This window comes from Nerophis ophidion, linkage group LG11, assembly GCF_033978795.1.
Source record: "Nerophis ophidion isolate RoL-2023_Sa linkage group LG11, RoL_Noph_v1.0, whole genome shotgun sequence".
Classification (NCBI taxonomy): domain Eukaryota; kingdom Metazoa; phylum Chordata; class Actinopteri; order Syngnathiformes; family Syngnathidae; genus Nerophis; species Nerophis ophidion.
In genome coordinates, this window is record NC_084621.1 from 62,175,768 (window position 1) to 62,189,526 (window position 13,759).

Consider the following 13,759-nt stretch of genomic DNA (forward strand, 5'->3'; position numbering starts at 1 on the left):
TTTATTCTTAGTTCAGCAAAAACCTAGGGCAGACCTAAGGAAAATGCATCTTGTTTTAATCCGGTCAGTCTAACGTTCCCAAATAACTTTATCAAACCTTTAAAATAGATGCTGTATCCCATACGTGTCAACATTTGCGTTTCGCAACATGTAAAGTTAACTGGAAAAAATGATTAAAAATAAATAAATAAAATGATTTTCATTTCCATCACAAATTGCCGTTAAATCCATGAAAACATTTAAAGAAACTACATGTGTTATTCTGGATTTGAACCTATGTCCATTGCCCACATGGCACTGGCCTTAACCATTGGGTATTTAACTCTGACAGACAGCTGTGGAGTGAACTACATCGCTGCAATGATAAGGATTTGTTTTGTTTATAGTGAAGACCAAAACCCAGGAAAAAAACGGTACCAGGAAGCTGCCGGGAAAGAAGGACAAAAAATGTGTGTTCCCTGCAAAATCGGGAATGTTGACAGGTATGCTGTAGCCGGCAATAATATGCACAGTGCTATTTTCAAATTACCGGAAATCTTGAGATTTCTATCAAAATTATTTTCATGGTTGGAGTCTGAGTTTTTGAGGATTATACGGGTTATTATGATAATTATAGGCCGTAGGGACTTTGTCACAGCAGCACCAGAGCACATGCACAATTCGAGTGAGCTATTTAATATCATTTTGACATTAGATAGTAACATAATATTGTGAATGCTTTCTTTACTCTTTTTCATGAAACCACAAACCAGGTGCTTCATTTGCAATGCTGACAAGTTGATCTACATCTTACCAGAAAGGTCATTTTCAACACATATAGTTACAGTACATACTGTAAACCCTTATTTGTTGTAACGGTCATTAATACAAACACATACTTAGTAAAACAGATTTAATTGTTTGGAGTTCAATATTAATAATATTTGACATTTGGAATTGATTTGGTTTTTACAAAAAACGTTTTTGGAACATTACAAATATATATAAAAAAAAATTAAACATGACATCCATATTAAAATTTGTGTTTAACAATACTGTTGAGTTGTGGTCAAATTAAACCCAGGGGATAAGATAAATCAATGAAACTATCAAGTAAATTAATACAGGGTTCAGTCCCACCTTAACATAGCAGACATGTACTGTAGCCTCAGACCAATTTCATAGTTACAGTAGTAGGCTATCAAAATATATTCTAAAGAGTATCCCTTTACTTGGACGAAAACAAGCTTACAGTTCCATAAATTAGCACCATTGTCTCTGTAAAAGCACCAATAGAATTATGTGCACAAAGATAAAAATAAAATTCACTGCAAAAACAAAGACAGAAAAAAACAAAGAAAAACTGACAAGACAATTTCTAAACAGAATGCATTAGAAGCATCTCTACTGTGTCAGAAAAAAAAAGATACAAAGCCAGACATACAGAAATCAAAAATTAGACATACACAGTACAAACCATAGCAGGTTAAAATATGAAATGTTTCTTTATACTTGGTTGTGGAAAGAAAACTTTTACATTAATTTTGGTCCTGTGTCTTTTTTCAAAGCCAATGTCCATCTTTACAATGATTAGTCACTGTACAAAGACAAGTTAGAATGAAAGACAACTGCAGTAAGCACAATTTCAGAAATATACCCAAGAAAAAAAACATTGACATATACAGAAAGCAGAACCGCAGGTTGTAATGATCTGTAAACTATTCAAATACATATTTTTTTTCAGTTTTTAAGAAATAAATTAGAAAAGCCACAGTTCTCTTTTGTGTGTCACAGAGTTCTGTTGTTGTCAACACTGAGTCTGTATGGCTGTGGAATGCGTGTTTGTAGATGATAATAGCAGGAGGCACAGGTGACGGTTAGAGCTGATGGGTGTCCTTTGAGTGAAAAGGGGGTCTGGAGTTGTTGGGGAAGTTTTTTGTTTTGCTTTAGGCCATCTGGCACGCACTTGAGTCCCCGTGGACCCAGTAGCAAATTTGGGCATACTTGAGAGGTGTTATCCTCACTGCAACATTGTAATCCTGCTGCAGACCATTCCCATTAACATCCACCCACTGGTGACCGGAAAATACCCCAATGATCTTCCTCTTCCACTTCTTTTTGCCCGGTTCTTTCAGACGGATGTAGACCCCAGAGCCACTAGAGCCCGGTTTGGCGTCGCAGTGCTGGTACAACAAATCTTTGGACTCCTCAGTGACAGAGCAGAATCGGTACACCAGGTTTCCTGGCCGGTCGTCATCAAAGCCAGAAAAGTGGATTCTTCCAGCGGGGAGCTTCTTGATTGAGGGTATAACACCCAGATCCATATGTTTGACTTTAGGGGGTCTCTTCAGCTCCAGGACCGCATAGTCGTAATCTGCAGTCAGTCCATCAGACACATCTTTGAACCAGCCTTTTGGCACTTGGGTTTTCTTGACCCTGGTCCACCGAAATGAAGGTTTCTCCAATTCGGCGCTGCGGCGACTCCGGCTCTTCCTACCCTTTCCTTTTCCTTTACGGCTCCCTTCCTCTTCCACTTCCTTTAGTTCTTTAACGTCATCTCCCTTTCTCCGTTTACCCTTCCCTCGTCCACCTTTCCCTTTTCCTCCTTTTCCTCTCCTGGATTTTTCTTTAAGAATACCAACGCGAAGCTTCTGAACACCATCCAAATAATCCTTTCCATCATGGATGCAGTGGGCGGAAGTCAACACATGTTTGGGTGACACCAGAACTCCAGAACATCCAGTGGAGATCTTGACAGAAGTGGAGAACGGATACTTAGTGGAGAACTGCTTATCAGATATGGTAAAGCGGCTGTCTGTGCCGTACACCTCTCGTTTGTAACGAGAACTGGAAGAGCTGTTTCTGGACCAAGCTGTCACCTCATTCAGACCTTGCACAGACACTGAAGTATATGTGCGTGTACCATTCTCATAAACCGTCTCGTAGGATAGGAACTGCTCCATGTCATCCAGAGAAAGTGAGGGAAGGCGAAGCTGACACTCAATCCCGCAAGTTCCACTCGCCTGCGATTGAGTGTGGGCCGAGAAGTCGGGGCTACTCAGAGGCATCGTGCGCCTTTTTTTTACCAGAGGCAAATTCCACTGTGGCCAAGTGTACTCATCATCGACTGTCGCGGGCAACTCAGCAGCGACAGCCGCCACTGCCAATACCGCTACTGGGAGCAGGACACACAGGTGTATGGGGCCCATTGTTAAGTCGGGCCTGGTTCTGAAATAGAAATAACAAAGAGGAAGGTTAATGTGTTGAAAGGATTATAGATATCAAAACTAGCTACGTTACATTTGCTATGCTGGGGATTGTATTATTAGTCTTTTCAATTCATATTTGTTATCTTTATGAGACCCTGGAGCACATAGAATTATTGAATTTTATTCGAACCGCTGTCCAAACACTCAGATGGCAACCTAAAGGGGCGGCATAGCTCGGTTGGTAGAGTGGCCGTGCCAGCAACTTGAGGGTTGCAGGTTCGATTCCCGCTTCCGCCATCCTAGTCACTGCCGCTGTGTCCTTGGGCAAGGCACTTTACCCACCTGCTCCCAGTGCCACCCACACTGGTTTAAATGTAACTTAGATATTGGGTTTCACTATGTAAAGTGCTTTGAGTCACTAGAGAAAAGCGCTATATAAATATAATTCACTTCACTTCACTAGAAGAAAATATGAACAAAAATCCCAAACTGTAACAAAATGGAGCGGGACTGGACGAGATGAGACAAGGCAGAATAGTAATTATCATTATAAGCCGTCCACTACTGCACTATTATGTGATTGTATGTATACATATGACTATTAATTATATTGAAATTTTACTAAAAAGGATAACAACAGATACTGTAATAAAGATTTAAACTAAAGGGCGGAGTATTTACTATCGGAACAATTGGAAATCCAAACACATTGGAATGTATTATACGTTCAATTGTGCATCATTGCACACACAAGAAAAAGGCAATCATATACAAAAAAATCCAGAAAAAAAGCATAAAAAAGGAAAACATTTTTAGTTTTTTAAGGCTTTTGTTCCTGATTTTTTTTAACTGCATTTGTTTGAGTGAAATACGTAATTGATTCTCAAGAAGCACGTGCGCCCTGCGGCTGTCTTAAAATAGTAAAAGATTCGACGACTTGATTCAAATTAGTCTGATTCGACTATCAACCTCACAATTGAATCGTCAGACATCAATTTTAAATCGATTTTGTACGTCATGTCTTCTATAAATAATTTTAAAACATTGTCCCTATTGTCATATTCCTTGTACATCCATCCATCCATCATCTTCCGCTTATCCGAGGTCGGGTCGCGGGGGCAACAGCCTAAGCAGGGAAACCCAGACTTCCCTCTCCCCAGCCACTTCGTCTAGCTCTTCCCGGGGGATCCCGAGGCGTTCCCAGGCCAGCCGGGAGACATAGTCTTCCCAACGTGTCCTGGGTCTTCCCCGTGGCCTCCTACCGGTTGGACGTGCCCTAAACACCTCCCTAGGGAGGCGTTCGGGTGGCATCCTGACCAGATGCCCGAACCACCTCATCTGGCTCCTCTCGATGTGAAGGAGCAGCGGCTTTACTTTGAGTTCCTCCCGGATGGCAGAGCTTCTCACCCTATCTCTAAGGGAGAGCCCCGCCACACGGCGGAGGAAACTCATTTCGGCCGCTTGTACCCGTGATCTTATCCTTTCGGTCATGACCCAAAGCTCATGACCATAGGTGAGGATGGGAACGTAGATCGACCGGTAAATTGAGAGCTTTGCCTTCCGGCTCAGCTCCTTCTTCACCACAACGGACCGGTACAACGTCCGCATTACTGAAGACGCCGCACCGATCCGCCTGTCGATCTCACGATCCACTCTTCCCTCACTCGTGAACAAGACTCCTAGGTACTTGAACTCCTCCACTTGGGGCAGGGTCTCCTCCCCAACCCGGAGATGGCACTCCACCCTTTTCCGGGCGAGAACCATGGACTCGGACTTGGAGGTGCTGATTCTCATTCCGGTCGCTTCACACTCGGCTGCGAACCGATCCAGCGAGAGCTGAAGACCCCGGTCAGATGAAGCCATCAGGACCACATCATCTGCAAAAAGCAGAGACCTAATCCTGCGGTTACCAAACCGGAACCCCTCAACGCCTTGACTGCGCCTAGAAATTCTGTCCATAAAAGTTATGAACAGAATCGGTGACAAAGGACAGCCTTGGCGGAGTCCAACCCTCACTGGAAATGTGTTCGACTTACTGCCGGCAATGCGGACCAAGCTCTGGCACTGATCGTACAGGGAACGGACCGCCACAATAAGACAGTCCGATACCCCATACTCTCTGAGCACTCCCCACAGGACTTCCCGAGGGACACGGTCGAATGCCTTCTCCAAGTCCACAAAGCACATGTAGACTGGTTGGGTAAACTCCCATGCACCCTCAAGAACCCTGCCGAGAGTATAGAGCTGGTCCACAGTTCCACGACCAGGACGAAAACCACACTGTTCCTCCTGAATCCGAGGTTCGACTATCCGACGTAGCCTCCTCTCCAGTACACCTGAATAAACCTTACCGGGAAGGCTGAGGAGTGTGATCCCACGATAGTTGGAACACACCCTCCGGTCCCCCTTTTTGAAGAGAGGAACCACCACCCCGGTCTGCCAATCCAGAGGTACCGCCCCCGATGTCCACGCGATGCTGCAAAGTCTTGTCAACCAAGACAGCCCCACAGCATCCAGAGCCTTAAGGAACTCCGGGCGGATCTCGTCCACCCCTGGGGCCTTGCCACCGAGGAGCTTTTTAACTACCTCAGCGACCTCAGCCCCAGAAATAGGAGAGTCCACCACAGATTCCCCAGGCACTGCTTCCTCATAGGAAGACGTGTTGGTGGGATTGAGGAGGTCTTCGAAGTATTCCTTCCACCTGTCCACAACATCCGCAGTCGAGGTCAGCAGAACACCATCCGCACCATACACGGTGTTGATAGTGCACTGCTTCCCCTTCCTGAGGCGGCGGACGGTGGTCCAGAATCGCTTCGAAGCCGTCCGGAAGTCGTTTTCCATAGCTTCCCCGAACTCTTCCCATGTCCGAGTTTTTGCCTCCGCGACCGCTGAAGCTGCACACCGCTTGGCCTGTCGGTACCTGTCCACTGCCTCCGGAGTCCTATGAGTCAAAAGGACCCGATAGGACTCCTTCTTCAGCTTGACGGCATCCCTCACCGCTGGTGTCCACCAGGGGGTTTTAGGATTGCCGCCCCGACAGGCACCAACTACCTTGCGGCCACAGCTCCGATCTGCCGCCTCGACAATAGAGGTGCGGAACATGGTCCACTCGGACTCAATGTCCAGCACCTCCCTCGTGACATGTTCAAAGTTCTTCCGGAGGTGGGAATTGAAACTTTGTCTGACAGGAGACTCTGCCAGACGTTCCCAGCAGACCCTCACAATGCGTTTGGGCCTCCCAGGTCTGTCCGGCATCCTCCCCCACCATCGCAGCCAACTCACCACCAGGTGGTGATCGGTAGAAAGCTCCGCCCCTCTCTTCACCCGAGTGTCCATAACATGAGGCCGCAAATCCGATGACACAACTACAAAGTCGATCATGGAACTGCGGCCTAGGGTGTCCTGGTGCCAAGTGCACATATGGACACCCTTATGTTTGAACATGGTGTTCGTTATGGACAAACTGTGACGAGCACAAAAGTCCAATAACAAAACACCACTCGGGTTCAGATCCGGGCGGCCATTCTTCCCAATCACGCCTCTCCAGGTTTCACTGTCGTTGCCAACGTGAGCGTTGAAGTCTCCCAGTAGGACAAGGGAATCACCCGGGGGAGCACTTTCCAGTACTCCCTCGAGCGTTCCCAAAAAGGGTGGGTACTCTGAACTGCTGTTTGGTGCATAAGCACAAACAACAGTCAGGACCCGTCCCCCCACCCGAAGGCGGAGGGAGGCTACCCTTTCGTCCACCGGGTTAAACTCCAACGTACAGGCTTTGAGTCGGGGGGAAACAAGAATTGCCACCCCAGCCCGTCGCCTCTCGCTGCCGGCAACGCCAGAGTGGAAGAGGGTCCAATCCCTCTCGAGAGAAGTGGTTCCAGAGCCCTTGCTGTGCGTCGAAGTGAGTCCGACTATATCCAGCCGGAATTTCTCGACTTCGCGCACTAGCTCAGGCTCTTTCCCCCCCAGTGACGTGACGTTCCACGTCCCAAGAGCTAGCTTCTGTAGCCGAGGATCGGACCGCCAAGTGCCCTGCCTTCGGCTGTCGCCCAGCTCACAATGCACCCGACCTCTATGGCCCCTGCTATGGGTGGTGAGCCCATTGGAGGGGTGACCCACGTTGCCTCTTCGGGCTGTGCCCGGCCGGGCCCCATGGGAACAGGCCCGGCCACCAGGCGCTCGCCATCGTGCCCCACCTCCGGGCCTGGCTCCAGAGGGGGGCCCCGGTGACCCGCGTCCGGGCGAGGGAAATCTGGGTCCATGATGTTTCTTCTTCATATAGGTCTTCGAGCTGCTCTTTGTCTGATCCCTCACCTAGAACCTGTTTGCCTTGGGAGACCCTACCAGGGGGCTTTATGCCCCCGGACAACATAGCTCCTAGGATCATTGGGACACGCAAACTCCTCTACCACGATAAGGTTGCAGCTCAGAGAGGAGATTCCTTGTACATGTTTATTTTAATAACTTTGGAAGAATCCCAGTCACGAGATTCTTTGTGATGTTACTGACACATAGTGACCAGTCAGTAGCAGTATTACACATCAAAATCAATTTATCCATCCATCCATACATCCATTTACTACCGCTTGTCCCTTTTAGGGTTGCAGGGGGAGCCTATCTCAGCTGCATTCGGGCGGAAGGCGGTACACCCTGGAAAAGTCGCCACCTCATCACAGGGACAACATAGATAGACAACATTCACCCTCACATTACCACACTCGGGCCAATTTAGTGTTTTCAATCAACCTATCCCCAGGTGCATGTCTTTGGAGGTGGGAGGAAGCTGTTTTTTTTCTCTCTTTTAAAACAAAAGCAGAACAAAAAAACCGTCATGGATTCGGGCAATCGTCAACGAAGGACAACATTTTACGAATCACATTCAACAATGAAGATCCTTAGTCGAAGACAGCCCTGTTGCACATCTGAGAACACATTTTGTTCAATCCTTTTTAAGAATACAGTACTTTCAAAATCCTGAATGTTTCAAGGCTGTCGCTTGACAACTCAAACTTTCACTTCCCTCCTCGGTTTTACTATGGGATTAAGGTCTAGTAACTACCTTGGCCAGAACAAAATAATCACACCTCTCCCAACTTTACTGTGCATGAATTGTTCCTTTTGGTTAAATATATGGTTTATCCATTGAAAGGCAAAATTGGCTTTTGGGCGATCTTTTCCAACAACTAACATATTTATGAAATATAGGTAAATACATGTTTCTGCATTGAAAGAGTTATTCCGTCACTTTTAGGAATAATAGTAGTGGATTGGATTTATATAGTGCTACATCTGTAACCACAGTTGTGCTGAGGCAGGCTTACACACATATGACTGACAGTTTGCACCACTTGAAATTAATTCAGTGGGGGTGACATTGGAGGAAAGGTGGGTGGTCGTTGTTTTACTGCTCATTGGAATTTTGACAACCATTGTTGATCCTCTTTTGTTCTTAAGTGATAAGCTTATTAAGTATAACAACTAATTTGTGCATTCACCGCCTCATCAATATTAGGCGGACAATTATGTGCAGATAAAAATACTATTCTTGACGATGTTAATCTTTTTTTTAAGTTGCAGCTAGGCTACCAAAGGACAAGCGGTACTAAATGGATGGATATAAGACCATAAAAACAAATATAAACTGTTTCAGGCTTATTAACCTTGTTTATCCGCCCAAGTTTACATGCAGGCGATGATTTTATCCCATATGTCTTATTGTGCCATGGTCTGGGGAAAGGCCACGAGACGTGTAGTGAAGCTTCTGTTGTCATTATATAAACTATCACTAAAGATATTTGACCAAAAACCAATGAAGCCTCATTACTGCCATCCATCCATCCATCCATCATCTTCCGCTTATCCGAGGTCGGGTCGCGGGGGCAGCAGCCTAGGCAGGGAAGCCCAGACTTCCCTCTCTCCAGCCACTTCGTCTAGCTCTTCCCGGGGGATCCCGAGGCGTTCCCAGGCCAGCCGGGAGACATAATCTTCCCAATGTGTCCTGGGTCTTCCCCGTGGCCTCCTACCAGCTGGACGTGCCCTAAACACCTCCCTAGGGAGGCGTTCGGGTGGCATCCTGACCAGATGCCCGAACCACCTCATCTGGCTCCTCTCGATGTGAAGGAGCAGCGGCTTTACTTTGAGTTCCTCCCGGATGGCAGAGCTTCTCACCCTATCTCTAAGGGAGAGACCCGCCACACGGCGGAGGAAACTCATTTCGGCCGCTTGTACCCGTGATCTTATCCTTTCGGTCATGACCCAAAGCTCATGACCATAGGTGAGGATGGGAACGTAGATTGACCGGTAAATTGAGAGCTTTGCCTTCCGGCTCAGCTCCTTCTTCACCACAACGGATCGATACAACGTCCGCATTACTGAAGACGCCGCACCGATCCGCCTGTCGATCTCACCATCCACTCTTCCCTCACTCGTGAACAAGACTCCTAGGTACTTGAACTCCTCCACTTGGGGCAGGGTCTCCTCCTCAACCCGGAGATGGCACTCCACCCTTACTGCCATATTACCCAAAAATATAACTTGATGAGTTTTGATAATTTTATACATTTCTCATTTTTAAAAGCTATTTTAGTCCCTGATGTGGTATGTCAAGAAATACAAAGACACAGTAGGGAAGGTGTGCAGACTCAAGCTTCAGTCGGGAGCTGTAGAGTGAAAAGGTGCCTGACGACTCTGGGTCTTTCTGCGTTCTCAGTGAAGGCCTCACATGTGTGGAACTCATTGCCACTGGAGTTAAAGTCACAGTCGGACATTAAACTTTTCTCCACAAAACTGAAAAAGTGGCCTAAGAAAAATCAGAAGTGTGACCACTACAACTGGACGGAGTATGGAAAAATGGGGCCAATTATTTTCAATGTGTCAAAATTCTCTCATCTTTTTGTAAAAGCTTAACCAGGGACAATGGTTGCAAATTAGCCTATGGCTTTAAGTCTTATGTATATTGACATTGGTGACCTATGAGTAGCAATGTTTAGTTGTACTGTCCCTGTCAAATAAATACATGAATGAATGAATGAAAGGATGGATGCCCGAATGCAGCTGGGATAGGCTCCAGCACCCCCGTGACCCCAAAAAGGGACAAGCGGTAGAAAATGGATAGATAGACGGATTGGTCTAAACACAGTTCCGATTTTAGCCAGAGGGAGGCAGTATGCACCCAAGTTGTTCACAACCAGAAGTTTCTTGCACAGCAACAGTAGCAGCTAAGCAGCAGACTTCACCAGTTCTCCAAAATGCAAGTCTGCACGAAATGATTGGTACCATTATTTATAGCCGACGGACATATTGGCCCCATGCTGCTTTGTTGCATCAGCTGTATGGTTAAGAGATTTACGTGTTCTTCGAGTCACAGCTGTGGCTAACATTGAGGTGAGGATGAACTCTGATCCTCAAAATGAGCAGAAGACAGTGGCCTGGAGGTTTGCCACAATGGTTAACCTTCTTTTTTAGTCTGGTTTTCTAAGCTGCACTGTGCTCCAATGTCAATAAAAGGCATGTGTGCTGCTTCATGCTTCTCAGTATGGCATTGAAGCAAATATATTCCTGATAATGCCGTGAAGAGAAGTGTGTTTTGGATAATTGTGAAAAAAGAAGTCTGGACGTTTCATTACGTCAGCTCAACTGTGGTCATGGAGTCACAGCAGCCACCGTGACTCCATGAAGAGAAAATCACGTGGATAATGCTGCAGACAGTCTGATATCTAGGCTTTCCAGCTGGAGGATAAACGTCCGGTGGTGTGCGTTGTGGTGTAAAGTGGGGTAGGGGAACTGGGCTGCTTTCACAGGCACATTCCTTTTCAATGACATTGACGTGCGCTATGAAAATGAGCCGCAGCTCAGCAGAGATTCCACAGAAAGGACGAACTGATACACAGCATCAGTGCTCCGTCTTCTAATAATGAGATGCTGGGAAGTCTCCTTCAAAACATCAACACCATTTCATTCCAAGTTGGGTGGTGCAGAAGTCAGCCAAGAAGAATCCAACATCAAGATGACTGGCTCAAGTTTAGAACTCAGTCCTTTCAAATAGAGGCCAAACTAACCTGCCAAAAACATAGGAGTAATAAAATAAGCCCTTGAGAGCTGCACAATTGAGACTAAAATGACCTTTGGTGTCTGTTCAACTTCACGCTACCTCGGCCAGATTCAGACGTCACAAAGACATTGGAGAGTCTGCAATAACTCACCAGGGTGGAAAGTGACTGATGCACTGCCACCATGGCTCTTGGTCACATGAAGATCTCATTTGAATTCAATTATTTTCCCACACAAGTCAGCTGAGGAGCATTTTGTGCCCTCTTCATCAAAATCCAGCAGGGAACACTGTGTACTTAATGACCGACAGAGGGCGCAATTGTCCCAGGTCGTCTTCAATAGAGCGTCAAGCAACATTGCTGGAGGATTTCAACCAATTGGACTCATTTTATTTTCTAAATATTGCTTTTATTCAAGTATGGGATTTCCATTGAGAACCTTTTTAAATAAAAAAAAACTGCCAAAAAGTAAACTATTAGAAAAGTATTTTAATATTATTGTCTATATCAGTGGTTCGCAACCTTTTTTCAGTGATGTACCCCCTGTGAACATTTTTTTAATTCAAGTACCCCCTAATCAGAGCAAAGCGTTTTTGGTTGGAAACAAAGAGATAAAGAAGTAAAATACAGCACTATGTCACCATTTTCTGATTTATTCAATTGTATAACAGTGCAAAATATTGCTTATTTGTAGTGGCCTTTCTTGAAAAAAAGATATAAAAATAAAAAAATTTTTTTTGAAAAATAAACAAGTGATTCAATTATAAATAAAGATTCCTACACATAGAAGTAATCATCAACTTAATGTGCCCTCTTTGGGGATTGTAATAGAGATCCATCTGGATTCATTTCTTCACAAAAAAATAAATCTTTAACATCAATATTTATGGAACATGTCCACAAAAAATCTAGCTGTCAACACTGAATATTGCATTGTTGCATTTCTTTTCACAGTTTATGAACTTACATTCATATTTTGTTGAAGTATTATTCAATAAATATATTTATAAAGGATTTTTGATTTGTTGCTATTTTTAGAATATTTTTAAAAAATCTCACATACCCCTTGGCATACCTTCAAGTACCCCCAGGGGTACGCGTACCCCCATTTGAGAACCACTGCTTTATATTTCACTGTTAAAACTGTAAACCAAAGAATACAATCTCAATCAAATTAACAGAGAAAGAAGTATGTGCATTTAAAATTGACAGTGCTCCTCTAGTGATTAAATCCCTATATGCCAAATAAAAGTTTAAAATTGACCTAAAAGATGCCATTAAAAAAGTTTGAAAACGACAATAAAGTGATCAAATTAAACATGGAAGCATGCAACTTACAACAAACAAAGCAGCAGACGAAAACAGCAATGCAAAAACAAAGACTTTATACCTGCTTGCATCCGATTGATGGATATACCAAATCCGCAATGTACCGTTGGTCTTCCCTAGATATACACAGATAATGTCCTGTTGGAAAACAAACGCTTGTCACTGCATCCCAGACGTCCTGGCATCAGCGGGGCGACAGCTCCTCTCTTCTCATCGCTCCTTCCAAGTGGCTGGAGAGAAAGTTGAAAGCACTTGATGCTGAGGAAGGAGGCAGGGATGGGGGGCGGTGGGGGTCAAATACAATCTGAAAAGAACTTTTTCCTTCTCTCTCTCTTTCTGGTGACAAAGCCTTGTGCTCACACGGGGGTGGGGCCTCTGCAAGTGCCCAAAGCTTAAAGGCTGATTTGGGGGTTAAGTCAGTAGCGTATTCAGAAGCATGCAGACACACAGTATGTGTGATAGTGTGCACAAGTTGGACACAAATCAAGCCTCGTTCTGTGGGAATATTGTATACAGGAATGTGTCCCACTGGTCTTTTAATAATTGTGTGGGAGTACACCACTTTTCTGTAAATGTTTACCAAAGTAAGACCGAAATACCGCATGTTGAACATGCAATGCGGCGTCTGGCATTAATTACTGCTGAGAGAAGTGATTAAATGAATTGTAGTTATAATATGACTCCACTACATTGTGACGAAGTTGGGAGAGTAGCCGTGCCAGCAATCTCAGGATTACTGGTTCAATCCCCACATTCTACCATCCTAGTCACGTCCGTTGTGTCCTTGGGCAAGACACTTCACCCTTGCTCCTGATGGGTCCTGGTTAGCGCCTTGCATGGCAGCTCCCGCCATCAGTGTGTGAATGTATGTGTGAATGTGCAAATACTTTCAAAGCGCTTTGGACTCCTTAAAAAAGGGTGAATGTATGTGTGAATGGGTGAATGTGGAAATACTTTCAAAGCTCTTTGGACTCCTTAAAAAAGGGTGAATGTATGTGTGAATGGGTGAATGTGGAAATACTGTCAAAGCGCTTTGGGCTCCTTAAAAAAGGGTGGAAAAGCGCTATACAAGTGCAACCATTTACCATTTGAATGGAATCGTGCCCTGGCCCTCATATTTTCAAATGGGCCAGGTTTCTTCAAGTGTTTTGAAATGAAGCGCCAATCAGAGCACCGGCACAAGCCAAACGTACCAGG

At 45.1% G+C, this 13,759-nt stretch overlaps 2 protein-coding genes across 2 annotated transcripts in view; one reads left to right on the forward strand and one right to left on the reverse strand.

Moving 5' to 3' along the window:
- The window catches only part of me1 (malic enzyme 1, NADP(+)-dependent, cytosolic), a 286,578-nt gene that overhangs the window by 5,052 nt on the left and 267,767 nt on the right, over window positions 1-13,759 (forward strand). The window lies entirely within an intron of this gene.
- On the reverse strand, window positions 878-12,872 carry prss35 (serine protease 35). The gene is made up of 2 exons (XM_061916428.1): window positions 12,624-12,872; window positions 878-3,207 (listed from the first exon to the last, which is right to left on the reverse strand). Exon 2 carries the CDS (start codon window positions 3,186-3,188, stop codon window positions 1,926-1,928), a length of 1,263 nt encoding a protein of 420 aa, XP_061772412.1. The 5' UTR covers window positions 3,189-3,207; window positions 12,624-12,872; the 3' UTR covers window positions 878-1,925.

What these genes read in the sequence shown, in the direction of transcription:
- prss35 (XM_061916428.1), bottom strand. Translation starts at nt 3,188, where the DNA reads ATGGGCCCCATACACCTGTGTGTCCTGCTCCCAGTAGCGGTATTGGCA.